Raw genomic sequence first — 21110 nt, 5'->3', positions numbered from 1 at the left:
TTCTCTCCTTTCTGAAAAGGCCCAGGCAGAAAGTTCTCACTCTGAACAATAGAACATGGGACACTGACAAACACTTAGAAAACATTCAGGTTACAAGGTACTGGCATGTTTTAATAGACTGTTTACGTGTTTCTGTATCTATTCTGAAGACATGTTTTTAGATCTGTTCCCTCAATTACAGCAAACAACTTATAAAAATCAATTTTTTAAAAAAAAATGGAGTTAACATAATATCTTTATTTTAAGTGCCATTCATGCATATCAGTTCTGGCAGCAACAATCCTAATGACACTTGGAATATATTCTACAGCACTAAACTGTTACAAAGAATCCGTGCCGTTCATCATAGAGGCAAAGTAGTAAACCGTGCAATAACAAAATGGTAGAAACATTAAAACACTGACTGTAGAACAGCAGTACAGATAAAAGGCTGTGATGCACAAAAAGCCAATGCATTTTCATCACATATATACAATATAGATATGTACACATCACCCTCTGAAAGAACAATATCAAAATACTCTATTCCATTGGAAATAATCCCCAGGTCGATTCCCTCCCACCCTAGAAGGACATGAGAGACAAATATTTACAGGAAAGCACATTGACACACTGACATTCAAAAAACCAGGCCACAAATGCCAGTTGCACTGTTCTCCTGGACAGGCTGCCCCACTGTGAGTTTTGCACATTTATTAATGTTTCTAAAAAGTGTATGGTCAATTTAAGCACAAGGCATAACTTCTGAATTTGTAACTATCAAACGCAGCAACCACCCAGAGCACATCCGGATAAAGACCCAGGTCCAGGCACAAAGGGATGGTTTTCTATGGAAAAAACTTGTCCATGTTTCTGAACCACAAAATGGCTGAAAGGGAGTTATAAGATAGTACTGAGACTTCACCTCAGGATCTATTCTTGCTAATTCTACATCCACATAAAAATATTGATAGTTGTGAATCAACAAATTATTACCCAATTGGAAATTAACCTCACACAATTTGCAAAATTTCAGTCAGTGGTTAGCTAGAATACACATTTCTAACCAAAACCCTCTGTGTAAAATTGCATTCAAATATCTAAAATGGTTTTAAAGTGCATATTGCTACTTAATAATCTAAACAGACTGGAAGCTTCTACCGACAGTGAAATGTTTAACCTGGCCTTGAACAAATGATCTAAACTTATCTTCTATGGGCTATTACTATCAACTATTTTATCTCTGCACTTTCTAAGAAGGGACCTCTAGTTTTTCTGCCATTAGGAAAGAGGATCTAGGTAACTGGGTTACATTAAGATGCTCCCTCCTCTCCATCACTAACCCAATGAGGAGTCTCCCTGGGCTTCATTTAAGATAATGTTCCACTGTCTGCATTGAAAAGAACAAAGATGTGTGTTCTGCTGCCCAACTACAGAATAACCATTCCTCTCAACTGCAATGGTTAGGGGGACCAGATCTTCTACAGAATGGTTGGTAGACAGGCATTCATTCATTCCTTGATTAGATGGAGTACAGGGTGTTCCATTGTAAAGAGAGAAATTTTGACAAATTTCCATCCCCCTCAAGGAAGATTCTAAATGTTTCAATTTTCAAAATTTGTTTCCTCGAGTTTTATTGTAAAACTAAGAAAATAAGCATACCTGTATTAACTATGAAATGAAACAAAAACCTGAAAACGTCCAATTCCAAGGCATTGTTTAATTGTCTGCTAACTTCAAATTTGTCACATGGGAGAGGAAATCTATGATTTTCCCATAGTTTCAGTATGATTTTAAGGGAAACTGACAGAGGTTAACTTCTTCAACTTTCTAGATTCTAGAAGGAGTTCAGTTACTCAAATGAACTCTGAATTGACTACTGAAGGAACTTTCTCTACCTATGAAGTTTCACAGACCCAAAGCGGAGAAATGGTGACTATTCCCAGAACATCCAGAATGAGTAATTACACAGAAGACAATTTAGGTTCTTTTGGTTCATCCACAATTACTCAGGACTGTAACCATGTTTTACTTTAACTTTCCTATTTCTCCATAATGAGCCCAGCTGGAGCTGAACTTTCACAGAAGGTAGTAGTAATAAATATTAAAATAAAACTTTATAATAATAAATACATTAGGAAGTGAAAGTATAAGCATTAATTGTTTAAAGCATCAGGCTGTGTTCAATGTCCACCTGCTCAAATGAATTTTATAGTCATTACAGAGGATTTAAAAAATGAACATAAAAGCCACTGACAATGTATGCTAAGAAAATGACAAAATTTCAAAAACTTAAATGACTTTGGTCTGTTTTGTCTTCAGCTACCCATGAAAAACTTGCCACTTTGGCTTGTGTAACAAACTTTCAAACTATGGATTCTGAATTCCTTTGCCTGCTGGGCAGAAGTCAAATGCACATGTACTATTTGGCCTACAGAACAGTGGAGGGGGACTAAAGGAAACTGTGCTTAGAAAAGTTAATATCTTATTAATTACCTACACAAAAGAAAAGAATCTTACAGAAAAGAGCCTAATAAGGTAGAAAAACTCACAGTAACTTTTCTTAAGACATTATAACCCAATTAAGAAAAAGTTTAATTTTCTTACTTTTGTACATATATTTACACATATGTATCTATAAACTGCTTGCAGCAAAAGAGGCTCTGTCTAGAAATCAGTCTGGCACTTGTGGTCAACATCAAACCAACACAAGCTAAAAGCTGTCCAAATCACATGACAGTAATGAGCTACGGCAGCTGGCAGGGAGACGGACATGGAGTACTTGTTTGGGTCAAATAAAAGCCATAAGTTATCCTGCTAAATATTTCTGATTGTCTTCAAGGTAAATTTAGATAGCATCTTTATAGTGATTATAATCTTCACCTTGTCATTAGTGAATTCAAGTTCACTTTTTTTTTTAAACTGTATGGAAAACAAGGTCAGAGTTCTTATGCCCTCAAAAGTCCTACACAATGGAATCCCAATCAAAGTCATCCTGAATGTCATCTGGAGGCAGAGGGCGGCGCATCTGGAAGGCTGAAGAAGGCATCATATGCTGCTGGCTCATTGCTCCATGATGTCCTGTAAAAAAATGGAAAAGTCGGGTCATTTTTTCACAGAGATCAGGAATAATGCAATAAACACATCACTCTACTTTCAGAAAGCATAAGGGCATCAGTCAGTGAGCGGAGTTCTAGCAGTATAGGAGAGACTTGAGGAAACAAATCTGAAATGTGAGCAGGGCAGGGCTTTTCTAGATTACCAGAAAAGGGGATGCATGTACAGAGAAAGTCAATGGTGTCCTAAGAAACCTCTGACTCCTTACCCAAAAGACTGTTACTCCTATTAAGCCCTTCCCCCATGTCACTCTAAAGTGAGCTAGTGTGGTATAGTAGAAGCAGCACTGAATATAGAGTCAGACTCTAAAATTCTGAGGCTAGAATCTTAAATGTGCTACTTAATATTTGTATGGCCTTAAGGACTGGATTAGAGTAGACAGTTTCTGAAGTCTTCTCCAACTCTATATCCTATGATTCTGCAATCCTTGTGAATCCTTCCCACTCTTCCCCTGCTGGTACAAAAGCCCACTGAAGGGGTGTGTGGGTGTCTGAGTGTGTGTACACACAGCCCTTGTACTTCATTATCATAGGCAGATGTAATCTTTACAAAAACTAAAGTAATTTCTGTGTACCTTACAGAAACACATGTAAGACTGAAGCAAAATTAAGAGGCCAGAAAGCCCTCATTTAAACCATCTCTTACCCACTGCATTTCATTGATGAGAATATCATTTGGTATAGTCAAAAGCCTTGTTAACACCAAAAAAAAGATAATTCTTAATTTCTCAATTTTCTCTCTCTTTCTCCAAGCCTGTTGCTCTGTTAAGAGGTTATTAATCTGCCACAATGGGTTGCTTAGAGAAAATCATGTAACTATCTAATAACAACAATAACAACGGCAACAACAATAATGATAAGCTCCCTTCAAGGACGCTATCTTTTGTCCTTTACTCAGGCTGTAGTTCCCTAACTTGCTGACGATACAAACTTTTAACATTCCATGATATAAATGAGCATCGGGGAGGAACTACCTCCCTAACTACTTGCACCTCTATTGCTCAAACTGTACTATTAGAATCAAAGAATTTCAAAATGTGGAAGGTACCTTAGGGGCACCTAATCCAGCCTGCTTCTAGGCACGAATGATCCCCTCCACTTATCTCCAACAAGTGGCCATCCAACCTGCGCATGAAGACCTCGAGAGATGAGACATTCTCTACCTCCAAACACAGTCCATTCCACTCTTGGAGAGCTCAATGTTAGTTTCTTCCTCATATCAAGCTGAAACCTTCATGTCTGAAACTTCCCTCTGGAGTCAAGCAAAACAAGACTCATCTTTCCCGTAAGCTGGTCTATCAGATGATCAAAGACAGCATTCATGTTTCCTCTAAGACACCTCTTCTAATCTCGGTGACTTTAACCACTCACTCTTTGGCATGGTTTAGAGTTTTTCTCATCATCCTTGTCACCACCACAACAGCCATCACCACTTCTACCTCTCTCGCCATCTCCACACACACGTTAACATGTCAATGTCCTTCCAAAAATGTGGTGCCAAGAACTGAACCATCATTTGTCTATGTTTCTCCAAAAGTTATGACTTGGAGAATTTCTGAGTACTAGATGGCAAAATCAAGTCACAGTAGCCTGAAAAGTGTACAGCTCAACAGAAGGATGGAAACTTGAGACCCTGAGAGTCCTTATATACTCCTGGGCTTGCTAAGTGTGTAGACCCATGATAAGCTAAAAGGAGATTCAGTAGCACGCTTTGAATACAGATTATATACATCATACCTACCACACACCCGCCCACCCCAAAAGAGGGAAGCTAAATTGAATTACCTGCAATTGTTGATCCTGGAGTGCTAAGTGATTGTGGGATGTGAGGATAACCAGGGGGAGGCATCACTGAAGGAGGGAGGTTTTGCCTGGAGTCTATGTACAAGTTTCCTATGGATAATAAAGAGCAAATATAGGAAAACATACATGTAAATGTAAAGTTTAAAAACAGCACTAAAATATTGGGATGACTTTAGTCAGTATATATCAATACAGATCAATACTACTTCACATCTATTTAAGGTTTCCTTCACTTCAACCAAATAATTAATCAAGCATTTATTAAGAGCACTTATTACAGGCACTATGTTAGACCCTGGGAATATAAAGTTCTTAATCTCAAGGAGCTAACATTTGGAGAGACACATATAGATAAATAAAATATACAAAATAAAGTAACAGAAGAGGAGGAGGCACTAGCAGTCAAAAGAAAGACTTCATGTAGAAGCAGCCCCTTAAGATGAGTCATGAAAGAAATTAGAAATTCTGAGAGAAAGAGGTTAGGGAATGTAATCAAAGTATGAGGGATAGCCAGTGAAAAGGCAAAAAAAAAAAAAAAAAAAAAAAAAAAAGGTTAGATGGCTGGATTGTGGAGTGTGTGAAGAGAAGTAACGTGTAATGAGGCCAGAAAGGTAAGTATGGGGTCAATAAAGAGCTTTTAATGTCAAAGAGAAGAGTTTGTATTTTATCCTAGAGGTGATAAGGAGCTATTAGGGTTTATTAGTAGGTAAGTGACATGGTCAAACCTGTGCTTTAGGAAAAATTAATTTGGCAGATGTATGAAGGATTGATTGGAATGAGAAGAGACTTGAAGCTGAATGACTAAGTAGGAAGTTACTGCAATAGTCTAAGTGGAAGGTGACGAGGGGCCTGAATTAGGGCCTGAACTAGGGAGGCAGCTGTGTGACCGGAAAAGAAGTTGTACAACTGCATGAGAAATTGTAGAAAGAGAAATGACAAAATTTGGCAAATGACTAGATATGAGGCATGAGGAAGATTGAGGAGTCACGGATGACACAGCTTTAGAAACTGGGATACTGGAAGGACAGTGGTGGTCTTACAGGAAAAGGGATGTTTGAAAATGGGACAAGCTTAGGATGAGAGGAGTTCTGTTTTGAACATACTGAGATGTGTATGGGAGTTCCAGAAGGAAATGTCTAATGGGCAGCTGGTAATCTGAGACTGGAGCTTAGGAAAGAAACTAAAGTGACAGACAGATAGATAGATAGACAGACAGATAGACAGATGGACGGGTAGACAGACAGAAAAACAGACGTGGGAATCATCTACATGGAGATAGTAACTGAACCTATAGGAGATGATGTGGTCAACAAGTGAGACAGTACTGAAAGAAAAGAAGACCTACAACAGTGTTGGGATAATTAGGGAACATGGCATGGATAATGATCTAACAAATGAGACTGAAAAAAGCAGTCAGATAGGTAGGAGAATGAAGAGAAAGCAGTGTTAGAAATACCCAGAGAAGAAAAAGTATCCATGAAAAAAAGGTAGTCAACAGTTTCAAAAGCTGCAGATAGGTCAAGAAGGAGGAGTACTGAGAATAGGCCATTTAGATACAGCAATGAAGAGATCACTGGAAACCTTGGAGAGAGCACATTCATTTGAGTAATGAAGCTGGAAGCCAGAATGTGAAAGGTTAAGGGGAGAAGAGGATGGAGAAATAAGAGTGGCCAACTTTTTCCTAGGAATTTGGCTCAGAAAGGGAGGACAGCTACAGAATTATGGTTTGAGAGAAAAATAGGGTCGTTAGTTTTGTTTTTTAAAAAGCATGGGAGAAACCTGGGTGTTTTTGTAGGTAGTAGGAATGAAACTAGTAGATGGGGAGAGACTGATAATTAGAAGGAGGAGGGAGATGACTGTCAGGTTGACTTATCAGAACACAGGAGGGGACAATAAGAGTATATAGGTGAAATCACTAGTCTTCTTGAGAAGGACCACTTCATCATAGAAGAAGAAAAGAAAAGAGAAAAGTAGATGATGTCAAAAGGTCATGAGATGCAAAAAGAGAGGAAAAGTCATTTAAAATAAATCACAAGCAGGAAAGCTTAAAAAACAAAATTTTTAAAAAGAGGCAGAATGGGTTTGTATTGTCAGTGGAAGGAACACCAAGCTACAAGTCAGAAGAACTGGTTTCTAATCCTGCCTATGACCTTAGGAAAGTCAGTATACCTTTCATCACTTCAGTTTCCTTATCTATGAGTGTGGCATAACAGAAACAGCCATTGACAAAGACTATCACCATCTTATAGGAAAAGTTTCACTGACATAAATCAATGGCCATAACGAAGAAACCAAAAGGGCAAAGAAACTCAGTCGATAAACACTTGTGGGATAGCCACACTTACAAATAGTTTCAATTACACAAAAGCCTGGCACGCTCCCTCAATCAAATCTTCTACATTAGGAAATTCTCACATTACTTCCTAGCTGGGTGACCCTGGGCCAGTCACATTCTAGGTAACTTTGTCAGTTGAGCTCCAGAACAGGTTATCTGCACAGAGACCTTCTCATTAGGTGTTTCTCCATATATTTCCTATTTTTTGGTGTCAGGAGTCTTGGCAGGATCCAAGGGGTAAAATGGGAGCAGAGTCCAAAATGGAGAGAATTCAGGTAAGACAGAGGGCAAAACATTTAGGCACAGAAGGTATCTAGTTGAAACAGGAAGAAACAGGCACTTAGGTGGCACAGTGGGTAAGAATCAGGAAGACCTAGGTTCAAATCCAACTATAGACATGTAAATAGTTATGTGACCCTACGCAAGTCACTTAACTTCTCTCAGCCTCAATTTCCTCATCTGTAAAATATGCATCATAATAGCACCTCTCAGGGTTACTATGAGAATAAATTAAGATATTTGTAAAGTGTTTTGTAAACCTTAAAGTGCAATATAAAGTGCTATTATTATCATTAGCTGAAAAAAGGAGGGATATAAATCACCTTTAGAAATTAGTACTAATACCTAGTAATCACACAGTGCTTAAGTTTTGCAGTGCTTGACTACATTTTGGAGAACCTATGGTTGAACTGTTAACCAGTGATGTGATAGAGGTAAATATCATCAGGTACACTGCTACACTCAGACTGCTTAGGAAGGAAAAATGGTCTTGTTTTCCTTCTAATAGTGATAAAGAAATCCCAGAACACTTGAGCTGACAAAAACCTTACAGATCCTCCACTGGAACTCCCTTATTTTATGGAGGAAGAAACTGGGGCTATGCAAGATGAAGTGGCTTATCCATGAAGCTAAGAAGTAGCAGCTAAGTGACGCAGTGGATAGAGCACCAGCCCTAGAGTCAGGAGGACCTGAGTTCAAATCCGGACTCAGACACATATCATTCACTAGCTGTGTGACTTAGGGCAAGTCACTTGACCCCAATTGCCTCACCAAAAACAAATAAACAAACAAACAAACAAAACAAAGAGCAGGACTAAGACTTGATGCCAAGTTTCCAGACTCCTGTTACATCCAGTGTTCTTTCTACTATGTCACGTTGGAGCACACAACTGAGGGCAACCTGCAGGTATAGCACAGGAAACTAAGCAGAGAGATCTGGAGATGTGACAGCACACACAGAACTGACAGGTATAAAAGCAAGAGTGACTTGGCGGAACTTTGGGAAAGACCCAAAGATAATGAAAAGAGAAGCTGGCCAAAGATGACTCAAATGGATTCATCAGGAAGGATAATGACAAAAAAAGTAAAACTACCATGGCATGACAGTCAAGGGGGTTCCCACTATAAGGACCTCATGAAAATGAACCATTGTAGTCAGAGAAAGGAAGTCTAGAAAAGGCTACCAAGTTAACACGTGGTCACTCTTTTGCTGGGGTAGTTTAAAAATACCTTCATGGTAGTTTCACAAATCCCTTCACCTGTTCACTCCTCAGGAACTGCCAATCACAACTTCTAATCCTCTTTCCTCTGTGCCCATCCAACTTCTCCCATGCAATCTCAGGAGTTACCAAAGGGTTCCCATTCCCAACATCCCTTGAGCCAAAGCATGGGCAGACAACTGATGGGGAAGGCAAACTCTTTTTGCAAAGCTGAAAGCAGTTTTTTTTGTTTTGTTTTTTAAGGAAAGTGGAGATGGTATACAAGACAGGATGAGGGAACGTGCTTTCTTCATTCTTTTTAAAGACAAAGACGACAGAAATGTGAAATAGAATAAAATAGTGGTCAAAAGCTCATTATAAAAGTTATATTACTTATTTTCAGTAACAGGGACAAGTGAACAAGTTAGAAGTGAGCACAGTATTAGGAAATGCAAAAAATTAAGATTCAGAGGCAAAGAACATACATGTTCAAACTTCTACAATGTGGCAAATGGTGAAATATGAAGAGCAGAAAAGAAAATGAAGCCATTAGGAGACCTTCGTTTTAGAGGAAAAAAGGAAAACAGATAACACTTGGATTTTGTTAATTAGGCTCAGAAAAAAAAAATTTTAATGTCAGGAGCAAAACAGTTTTAGTTAGTTTTAGTTTTTTATTGCCCCTCACTTCCAAGTAAATGACTGTGTGGTCTTTTTTCCTCCCCTTTTATACATCACAGTTTCACAGATTTGGAGGTAAGAAGGGACCCTCAAGTTCACTGAGTACAACAGATGAAATACCCAGGTCTAGAAAGGTCATTTAACATATCATGAAAGGTAGGTAAGTAATCAAGCTGGTAGTCGAACAGGTCCTGTTCATGTAAGACATTAAATCCAGCTTTCTTTCCACTGCCCCATATCCAAATATGATTGCTACTTTTATTCCAAGTTGTTAATTCCAAATAAATTAAAGTGAAGAGAATTTCACAATTTTAAGTTAATTCCAAAATATAAAAAATAACTCTAGTACAACACACCCTGTTGGTACTTAAACACTTGTTGATAGTTTTTAACTAATATAAAAATAATAAAATGCTAAAGGAAAAAAATTAAAAGGCAAAAAGCAATTATAAAAGTCTTTTTGCAGAAAGGTTTATGATAAACTCTTTTTTTTGGGGGGGGGGGGTTAAGCAATTGGGGTTAAGTGACTTGCCCAGGGTCACACAGCTAGTAAGTGTCAAGTGTTGGTCTGAGGCCGGATTTGAACTCAGGTCCTCCTGACTTCAGGGCCAGTGCTCTATCCACTGCGCCACCTCACGGCCCCTATGATAAACTCTTACCAACATTACAAACTACAAACAAGAGTAACTAAGATGAAGACATATTTTGTATTTAATGATTTGAACAGAAGGTCTAAATAATTCAAAATCTGAACATCAGCTACTAGACACTAAAATGTCAATTTAAAATAAAGAGGAAAAAATAAAAACAAGGAAATTACTACACAAAAACTCTATACCTGTTCCAATGTGTTGGGAAGGTTTTGTTGGGTGCATGGCATTGTGACAAACACTTTGCTGAACATTACTCTGTGAATGGATAAGACCAGTTTGGGTAAAGAATTGATTAAGAGAAGAACAGAGATCTGCAAATTGGACCTGATCTAAAGACCAGTTCTTGAGATCAGCCTGTCTCATACTCTCCATCAAACCTGTGGGGGAAAAATTAAAAGAAATATTTAACACAGCCTTGCAGACAATAGGGGGGGAAATCTAGCCACAGCTAAAAGCTTTTTCAGCCCAAAAACTTTCTACTGGCCTTTCCGAGGGCAGTAGCAATGGATTCTTGAAGTAATTCTGAGGCCTAAAGTACAGTACTTGTACTATCGCTCAGATTTTCAAAAGTTTGTCCTCGATCCACCTGATTTAAGTTCTGGCCTAATTTTTTTCAGGCTGTGAGCCCACACCAATTTTACATGGCCAATGCAAAGTGTCCGTTTTCAAGCACAGAAAAATGTTACATGCTATATAGAATGCGTATTTGTAATAGCTAAAGAAAATGAAATATACAAAAATGGCAGGACAACATGTCTTGGGTTATATGTTAAAATATAGCCGCAACTAACCTTGGAACTGTGAAAGATCCACGTCTGACCAATTAACACTGCTAGCAATCCGACAGCTTTCTTTCAGCATATCCAGTGTTGCATACCAATCAGTAGAAACACCTGAAAGAGTAATTCATAATTCTGTAAATCTGAGATGAAATGTTTAAAACTCAGAATTGGCAAAGACACAGATGCAATACTGCTATGTGCAGTCAGTGGTTTTGGAAGTCCTGGCACCCCAATGAATCTCAGGTACTGTCAGCTTCTTACATTATTTAACCAGTATCTCTTAAATTAAGGTCCCAGCTGTGCATCTTGGGATGCTTTGGAGCCTTTTCTTCAGCTATTTTTCAAATCTTTTCTTCTTAACATAATTTCCCATAAGTAAATTCTCAATTTTCAGAGTCCTTTTAAATACCAATTACCAGTTACTTCTCATATCAGCTTGTTTAGTCCAATCTTATAGGTGGGATAGGTAGGGCTGAAGAAGGCCTGAGCTAAAATAAAGACTCCTAAATTCTTAAAAGTCCATTATCTTTCAGCATTTATTCAACAAACATTTGAAAGTCAGTTGTGTGCAAAGCACCAAGGAAAATACAATATGAATAAAGTACAGTTCTTGCCTGTGGGAGCTTAGAACCTAGATACTTCTTGACCATTCTTGCCTTCACATACAAAATATTGATACAAGGTGTAACTTGTTTGCAGATGTATTCTGACTGTCCTGGTCACCATAGGGCCTGCCTGAATATAGTGGTGAATATAACCTATAAATATTTCTATAAAATTCTACTCTCACCCAATTCATTTCACATTCTATTTTATTTCTAACAAAAACTGGGTAAAAAGAGAATGTGTTTAAATTTCAGCAGCAAGGATGAAAGTTAAATGGTAGGAAAAAAGTTACTGACTGAAACATCTCTCTGTAGGAGGTTGTAAATTGCTTTTACTAAACCAAGGGTTGTTATTCTGGGGTCCATGAACTTATTTTTAAAATGTTTTAGTTGTATCTACACTTATATTTATCATTAACTGTGTTAACAGTGACTCTGGCCTCTCTTGCAGTTTGCAGCACTAAACAATGCATTTTCACTGGCACTCTCCCATGCCTGGAATACTACGCCTCCTCATCCTGTCTTCTGACTTCCTTCAAGTCTTAATCAAAATCCCACCTTCCCCAAAAAACCTTTCCAAGTCTCCCTGAATGCTTTTGCCTCCCTCTAAGATGATGTCCAATATATCTTGTATATACACTTGTTTGTACATAGCTGTTGAAGGGTTCCTTAGGAGCAGAAACCTTTTTTGCCTCTCTTTGTATCTCCATCACTTAGCATAGTGCCTGACACATATTAAGTGCTTAATAAATGCTTGTTGATTTGGCTCTATTTCCAATGTTACACATTTTATTTTATGCATTTAAAAACATTATTTTGAAAAAAGGGTCCAAAGGCATCACCAAACTGCCAAAGGAGCCTAGGACAAAATAAAGGTTAAGTATCCCTACTCTAGACATATTTAAGGTTCCCTCTGGAATATTCTAAGAAAAGCAGAGGGCAGGAACCCTAACCCAACTTTGCCTTTTTATAAAATCTAACTAGAGTGGATAAAAGTAATAAATTTTTTTCAAATTAAATTAATGTAAAAAAGTTTTGTATTATATTTTAATCGTATCACAATTTTAAATCATTTTTTCTCATGTGAATTGTTTTTGTTATTGTTTCAAGGCTTAAAAATTAATTAAAGGAATCTGGTTTTAAGAGATGTTAAAACTCAAAAGTTTTAAATAGTGATGTAGTAGGAAAAGCACAGACTTGGAAGTTCAAGCCCCAGCCCTGCCACTTAGTAGCTCAGTGGCCCTGGCTAAGTCCCTTCCCATCTCTGGGTTCCTGGATCTTCATTTGTCAAATGAGGAGGGTGGACTAGATGATCTCTAAGGACCCCTCTACGTCTAAACATTCTGAGAGTCTGTGAAAAACGTCACCATGAAATAAATATCATCCTTTCCAACCACTTCATACAATTCAGAAACTTAGCAACAGATCACCTGGGCCTATGCACCATTTGAGACCTATTTTCTTGTCAGTAGTCTTTAGGCTAGTCTTACCTACAGTAAGGTCATCTAACAATGATCCCAACAAAATACTAACATTTAAAAATACACAGACTTTTTATAAACAAAGATTATATTGTTAAAGAAAAATCAGTTCATACAAACATTGTTTTTGGTGGCAATTACTATTCTACCATACTGGCAAAAAATGTTCCCAAATTTCTAGATCATTCTATTGGAATAATAGTCACTACTATTTCTATATTACTTTAAGGTTTATAAAGCACCTAATTCAAAACAATTTTGTGAGGTAGACAGAGATACTTCACTTCTTAATGATAGTACAAATACATATACATCAATTACCTTTGGTCAACAAAACTAATAAATCAAGGTTGTTTGTAATTGCCGCAAAATTATTCTGAAAAACAGATTAAATCACTATTTTTAAATGTAGGGTATAAAAATGTGATCCACGTCTCTCTGACCTATAAAGAATATGTATTAATGATCTACTGACTAACAAAAAAATAACCCTTTGTAGGAAAAAAAAGTATTAAATATAATCTACCTAGTCATTTAAATCCAAACTACTCTGACTGCTAATCCCATAGCAAAACTGAAAAGCACAAGAAATTCTAGAACAGATACTTGTGACTATATCATTTCATTCAGACAAAAAGTCTAGGGGGTTTCTAAAATTTTACTTTCTAGAGGTCAAATTAAAACTGAAAAGCAGATTTATAGGAAAAAGGAGAAAAGGTCGTAATTCCTAAGGGGGGTGGGGAACCTTTTGTTTATAAAATGACATTTACACTGCACATTAAGAAAACTCTTTACATAAATTATCTTTTTCGAGTCCAAGAACACTACTGTAATAAAAGGCCGTACATCTCCATTTTGCAGAAAAGAAAACCAAGGTTCAGAGAAGTTTCTGTCTCTAATTTCAGCCCTCTATCCAAAGCAGCACATTGCTTCTCATTTTCTGAAGCAAAGGTCACTGTCATAGAAAAATGAAGGCTAGGAGGTGAACAAAGTCGTAACTGACAACTCTAGAGGAGTAACAACAAAACACAGTGCCCATTATCACCTGGCAGACAGGTGGGGGACTCGAATATAAACAACATACATTTTCCGACATTGGCAATGTTTAGACTTGTTTTGCTTACAAGGATTTTTTCCCCCTTCAACAGGGGAGAGGGAGGAGTTGTGAGGGACTATCAATAATGATGTCCCCAAAATGCAAACAAATAAAAGGTCATTGTAGCACTGTTAAAAAATACACAGAAGAGAACAAGGTTGGGAAAGAGACATAAACACAGGTTGCTTTAATTAATTAATAGTAGCAGCTAGGATTTATATAGTGCTTTAAAGTTTGCAAAGTGTTTACAAATATTAATTCATTTGGTCCCCACAACAACCCAGAAGGCAGGTGCTATTATTATAACACTCATTTTATAAATGAGGAAACTGAGGCAGACAGTGGTTAAGTGATATGCCATGGTCACACAGCTAGTTAAATGTGTGAGGCCAAATTTGAATTCAGGTCTTAGTGACTCCAGGTCCAGTGCTAAGTACACCATTGCTCCCTCAGCTGCCTTTATCTAGCTGCCTAGCTTTGAAACTGTTGAATTTTTATAAAACTCAAGCTGTACATAATCAAGATCCATTCTTCATATATAACCCTCTTTTTCTGTTCCTGTGATATGAAAATGTTCATGTTTGTTGGTGTTTTTCAAATTCAAAACAAAAAGAGAAGGAAGGCTACTTTTCCTAAAGATTAAGACCACATGAGGAAAAACATGAATAAACTTCAATGGACAATTTTCATTATTGTTACTACCATGCTAGTAAAGCCTGGCATGTTTCTGTTTAATAAGAGGAATGAAAGGTAGTGTCCCCTGGTGACTTGCTACCCTCACCAACAAAAGTCAGGTATGCCATGAGAAAGCCAAGAAGAGCTTTTGGCAAAGGGAGAAAATTTGTCACCTATACCTGGGCACTACTGTAAGATCAAGAGTTTGAACGGACCCTAAAGGTTACCTAGTCCAGTCCCTTTTTTTTACAGGTGAGGAAACTGAACATGAGAGAGGTCAAATGACTTACTCAAAGTCACACAGGTACTAAGTGGCAGAGGAGGATTTGAACTCAAGTCCTGTGACTCCAAGTTCAGTACTCTTCAGGACTCTCTCCACTGTAACCTTTTGCCTAATAAATCTCAGGTTCCTGGCAGCAGAAAAAATGAAGGGTTGGGAATACAGAAGGGTCACTTCCACACCCCCATCCGTACATCTCTCTCTCTCCAATCCCAGCCGAGCTGACCCTGAGGACAGATGTGCCTTATCCAAAATTTCATTAGCCTTCCTGTGGTCACTGCAGAGTTTTAACTTTCCTTTGGCTTAATGCCAACAGCCCTGCAGATGTTTCCATGTGATATTACCTAAGGTAATATCTCAGTTATTTATTAGTTAAGGCCTTCCAAGACATTAGCTAAGAATAAGAGAGACAGTAGTATAGAGTTGGGATGGGGAACATGCGAGGAGAGAAGGGGAGAGTGGTGCTAGCGGAGAGAGCAGGTCAGCAAAGATCAACTATTTCACAATTTGCCTAGGACTGTGCGAATGAAAACCATACCATGTCTCTAATAAGGATCTGACATACAAGACCTAAAGTTATTTTACAATTGATGTAGTCGAAGGATAGGAACAAACACTTCCCAAAGATCTGCATATGGAAGACTGCTCCAAATCACTAACAAGAAATACAAATCGAGGCAGTGAGATGGCGCAGTGAACAGAACTGACTCTGCAGTCAGGAAGACCTGAGTTCAAATCCAGCCTCAGACATCTGACACTTACTAGCTGTGTGACCCTGGGCGAGTCACTTAACCCTGACTGCCTCACCAAAAAGAAAAAAAAAGGAAGAAAGAAATAAAGACAGAAAGAAAAACAAATTAAAACAAGTCAGAGTTCTTGTCCAGCAAACTGGCAAAGAGGACAAAAGATAAGAACCATCCATGCTGGAGCTGTTGTGGAAAGATAAGCACATTAATGGAAAGCAATTTGGAATTGTGTTAAGAAAGCAGAAGGACAATGCCTGGAACTGTGATGTCCTTGATGTGGAGAGGGAAACCATTCTCTAACACTTTTGAGATTAACTAGAGTACTGAGCAGGCCAATCACTTACCCAGAGTCACAGGGTCAGGATATATCAGAGACAGCTTAAACCCAGGTCTTCCTGGCCCTAAGATGAAGTCATCTCTCCAACCACGCTGCCTCTAACACAGTGAAAATGTCCACACCCTTTAACCCAGAGATGCTGTTGCTTGGTACATGCCTCAAGAAGGTCAATGTTAAAAGAAAAGTCCCACCAACACCAAAATACTCATAGCAGCACTTATATTGGGGGGGGGGGGCAGTGAGGGAGGGGAATGGGGCACACAGTGTAGCAGAGATATGAAAACAAAGCAGAGGCCCAAACACTGTAAGGAGCAAAGCAAACTGGGGTACAAGAATGCAATGAAATAGTTATGTGCCATAAGAAATAAGTAACAAAAGTGAAGTCAGCAGCCAATATATAGAAGAACAATGTACATAATAACTATAACAATTTAAATGGAAATAATAACAATAGACCCAAACTGAATGCTGGGAAATTATAATGACCAAGCTAAACCCCAAAGAGGAGGTATAAGAATGTTATCTCCCTCTATTCTTTGCAGAGATGGGGGACTATAAGTATTGAACAGAATGCTGGACAATTCTGTGGGACATTTTTTCCATTTTTCTCTGGGAAGAGGAAAGAAAGGAATATACTGGGAAATGTAGGTGATACAAAAACAAAAGACAGGCTGCCTGCCAAGATAGTATCCTGAATGGGAAGTAGGCCACCTATCACCCACAAGCGTACTCCAGCAAAACTGACTTTTGCACCAAACAAATAATATCAAGAAATCCAATGAGAAACTATAGTAAGTGACATAATTCACCTCAGAACACCACCAGACGTCCGTAAAAAACGTCCATAAAAAACCTGAGGACAAAAGGAAAGGGATCATGGCCCCTTAAACAAAGCAAGCACCAGTAATACCAGAGAAAGACCTGCAGTAAATGCAGAGGGCTGTCCTGAGAGTGCTGCCCAAGGTTTCCCATAACAATCTCACCTTAAGTCCTGGGCAACAGTATGCACTTCAGAACAGCTAAGAACTCTAAGATACAACATGCTATCTTGAAATCTAGTTCTCTGCACCTCAAACATTCAGGGGGGCCAATAAGCTGAGGCCAGCAAAAGTATCTAGAGAACTAAGGGCTATACCAAGCAGGACCTACCATTTCACCCAAAAGCACAGCAGGGAGCAGAGTCTGGTCCTGGTAGAAAGCCATAATTCAGAGTTTCTGACATGATGTTTCTGACAAAGTTTCTGACAGATGAGTAAATCAAAGAAAACACCAGCCTCAAAAATTAATGCAAATCTAATTTGAAAGGAAAAATTTAAGAAATTTGCTTTCAGAAACAACTGACTTAGAAAAGAGGTAGAGAGGTAATTTAAGAATCATTGGACTCAAGAGGCGGTTTCCAGATTTCTCAACCCATGAACGCCAAAGACAACTTAGAAGGTCAGCTGGAAAAGTCTGTGACTGCAGTGAGAGAGAAGCTCGGTCCCAGTCCCAGCCCCCGAGTTTGGCCCCAGGGTGGTGGCTGCTTCCCCAGAGCTTCTGGCCCACAGACTGAGGGGGAATCAAGTAGCTGATTAGAGGGGGAAATGCAGGAATCTCTTTGTTGGTGCTGAGGCAGGATTCTCTTGCTTTGCCCATGCTTGGATCTGGGTCACAGTTCTCGGTGGGGGTCCTGGGGCGAGGAGGAGTGCTGGTGTGGTGGAGCTCCTAGTGGTGATGGAGAGGAAATCCTCCTCACAGTTCCAAGGCAGAAAAGAGTGTGTGTGGTCACTCATAGACCAGAGCATAGGCCAGGAAAGGAGTAAACACCTCGCCCTTGATCATACCAACTTGGAAGAACTGAAAATTTACAGGTCCCTAGAAGTATCTCTGAAAACAGCGGCACAAAACCCCCAAAGCTTGGGGACAGTACATTCTCATGGAGAATGTAAACATGGAGTTTATAACTCAAGTAATTGGCTGGGATCATAAGCAAACCTTGTGCGCGCGCACACACACACACACACACACACACACACACACACACACACACACACAAAAGGTCAGACCATAGAATCTTTCTTTGGTGACAAAGAAGATCGAAACATACAACCAGAAGACCACAAAGTCAAAGTTCCTACATCCAAAGCCTCCAAGAAAAATATGAATTGGTCCCAGGCCATGGAAGAGCTCAAAAAGGATTTGGAGAAGCAAGTAAGAGAAACAGAGGAAAAACTGAGAAGAGAAATGATAGTGATGCAAGAAAATCATGAAAAACAGTCAACAGCTTGCTAAAGGAGACCCAAAAAAATACTGAAGAAAAAAACACCTTAAAAAATAGCCTAACCCAAATGGCAAAAGAGGTACCAAAAGCCAATGAGGAGAAGAATACCTTAAAAAGCAAAACTGGCCTAATGGAAAAGGAAGTCTAAAAGCTTACTGAAGAAAATACTTTCTTAAAAATTAGAATGGCGCAATTGGAAGCCAGTGACTTTATGAGAAATCAAGACATTGTAAAACAAATCCAAAAGAATGAAAAAATAGAAAACAATGTGAATTTCATTGGAAAAACAACTGACCTGGAAAATAGATCCAGGAGAGAGAATTTAAAAATTATTGGACTATCTGAAAGCCATGATCAAAAAAAGAGCCTAGACATCAACTTTCAAGAAATTATCAAGGAAAACTGCCCTGATATTCTAGAACCAGAGGGCAAAATAGAAATTGGAAGAATCCACCAGTTATCTCCTGAAAGAGATCCCTAAAGGAAAACTCCTAGGAATATGGTAGCCAAATTCCAGAGCTCCTAGGTCAAGGAGAAAAATGGACATTCAGTGAAATAGAGGACTTTCAAGCATTCTTGAGGAAAAGAACAGAGTTGAATAGAAAATTCAGCTTTCAAATATAAGACTCAAGAGAACCATGAAGAGGTAAACAGGAAAGAGAAATCATAATGACTTACTAAGGTTGAACTGTTTATGTTCCTGCATGGAAAGATGATATTTGTAACTCATGAGACATCTGTCAGTATTAGGGTAGTTGGAGGGAAAAAATTATATGTATGTATATATAGAGATAGATAAATAGAGGGCACAGGGTGAGTTGAAGATGAATGGGTGTTATCTGGAGAATAAAATTAAGGGGTGAGAGAGTATTATACTGGGAGAAGGAGTAAGGGAGAGGTAGAATGGGGTAAATTATCTCACATAAAACAGATAAGAAAAGTCTTTTACAGTGGAGGGGAAGTGAGGGAAGGTGAGAGGGAATGAGTGAATCTTATTCTCATAGGATTTGGCTTATGGAGGGAATAACATACACACTCAACTGGATATGGAAAGTTATCTTACCCTACAGGAAAATAGGGGGGAAGAGGATAAGAGAGCTGGGGGATGACAGAGAGGAAGACAGCTTGGGGGAGGGGGTAATCAGAAGCAAACACTTCTAAGGAGGGACAGGGTCAAAAGAGAGAACAGAATAAACGGGGAGCGGGATAGGATTAAGCGAAATATACTTAGTTTTTCACAACATGACTACTATGGAAGTGTTTTGCATGACTACACATGTATAACCTGTTTCGAGTTGCTTGTCTTCTCAATGAGGGTGGGGAGGGAGGGAGGAAGGGAGAAAATTGGGAACCCAAAATTTTAAAAACAAATGTTAAAAAAAAATTACATGTAACTGGAAAATAAGATATACAGCAAATGGGGTATAGAAATCTATCCTGCCCTATAGGAAAACTGAAGGGGAAGGGGATAAGAGAAGGGGGCGGGGAATAGAAGGAAAGGCAGACTACAGGAAGGAGTATTCAGAATGCACACTGTCTTGGGGTTGGGGAAGGGACGAGATGGGGAGAAAATATGGAACTCAAAATCTTGTGGAAGTGAATGTTGAACACTAAAAATTAATTAATTAATTAACTTAAAAAAAGACTCATTAAAAAAAAAAGAATCATTGAACTCTTTGAAAATCATGATAGGGAAAGAGAGAGCTAAGACAGTAGAAAAAAGGAGGGGACTTGCCTGAGCTCTCCCCAAAATCCCTCCAAAAAAATTTAAATAATGCCTCTAAAATTCTGGAGCAGCAGAACCCACAAAAGGATGAGATGAAACAATTTTTTAGCTCAAGACAACTTAAAAAGTTGGTAAGAAAAGTCTGTTGCACAGATGTGAAAGTGGAGCTCAGTCTGAGCCAACACAACCAGCAACAGGCCTTGGGGGTGACTGAATCAGTGGTAGCAACGGACCTCTCGGCCCACAGATGGTACGGGGGCCAGAAAACTGATCAGAAGTAAATTACAGGGGTTCCTTTGCTGGCACTGGGGACAGGACTCCACTGCTTTGCTCATACTTGGATCTGGGTAACAATCCTGGGTCTCAGTCCCAGGGCAAGGGGGAGCACTAACACCAGAGCTTGCAGCTGCAGAACAGGGACCTTGGTCACAGTTCCAGGGCAGAAAAGAGTGTTTGTGGTCACTCAAAGACCAAGAAAGTAGTAAACACACTTCTTTCTAGATCGTACCACTTTGGAAGAAATGAAAGCTTACAGGTTCCCAGAATTATCTCTGGAAACAGCTGCACAAAAAACCTGAAGCTTGGGATAGTACCTCCCTCTATTCTGGAAGCAGAGTCTCACTTAGCATAGAGTTAAAAGTCAAGAAATAGGCTGTGAAAATGAGCAAACACCAGAAAAAGATCCTGACTACAGAAAGTTACTGTGGTGACAGGGAAGATCAAAACACACACTCAGACGAAGACAACAAAGTCAAAACTGCAACATTCAAAGCCTCAAACTAAAATATGAATTGGTCTCAAGTCATGGAAGAGCTCAAAAAGAAGTTTAAAAAATCAAGTAAGAGAGGTAGAAGAAAAATTGGGAAGGGAAATGAGAGTTATGCAAGAAAATCATAAAAAAAGAGTCATTAGCTTGGCAAAGGAGGCACAAAAATCCAATAAAGAGAAGAACATCTTTAAAAGCAGAGCTGGCTAAGTGGAAAAAAGATGTACAAAAATTCACTGAAGAACTGCTTAAAAAGCAGAATTGGCCAAATGGAAAAACATGTAAAATAATCCCTTAAAAAGGTAATTTTTTTT

The 21110-nt window shown here is 38.7% G+C and overlaps 1 protein-coding gene across 2 annotated transcripts in view; it reads right to left on the bottom strand.

Annotated features, from left to right (window-relative positions):
• Window positions 1-217: 217 nt before the first annotated feature.
• Window positions 218-21110, bottom strand: part of FOXJ3 (forkhead box J3) — a 169033-nt gene continuing 148140 nt past the window's right edge. For both annotated transcript variants that reach the window (XM_027864685.1, XM_027864684.1), the window contains 4 exons: window positions 10834-10935; window positions 10228-10419; window positions 4881-4988; window positions 218-3060 (listed from right to left, as the gene is read on the bottom strand). In XM_027864685.1, coding sequence (XP_027720486.1) covers window positions 2945-3060; window positions 4881-4988; window positions 10228-10419; window positions 10834-10935 — 518 coding nt within the window. In that variant the 3' untranslated portion in view covers window positions 218-2944. The remainder of the gene's footprint in view (window positions 3061-4880; window positions 4989-10227; window positions 10420-10833; window positions 10936-21110) is intronic.

This window comes from Vombatus ursinus, unplaced genomic scaffold (genome assembly GCF_900497805.2).
Source record: "Vombatus ursinus unplaced genomic scaffold, bare-nosed wombat genome assembly UNPS02014775.1, whole genome shotgun sequence".
In the NCBI taxonomy this organism is placed as follows: domain Eukaryota; kingdom Metazoa; phylum Chordata; class Mammalia; order Diprotodontia; family Vombatidae; genus Vombatus; species Vombatus ursinus.
This window is presented reverse-complemented; position numbering and strand designations above follow the sequence as displayed.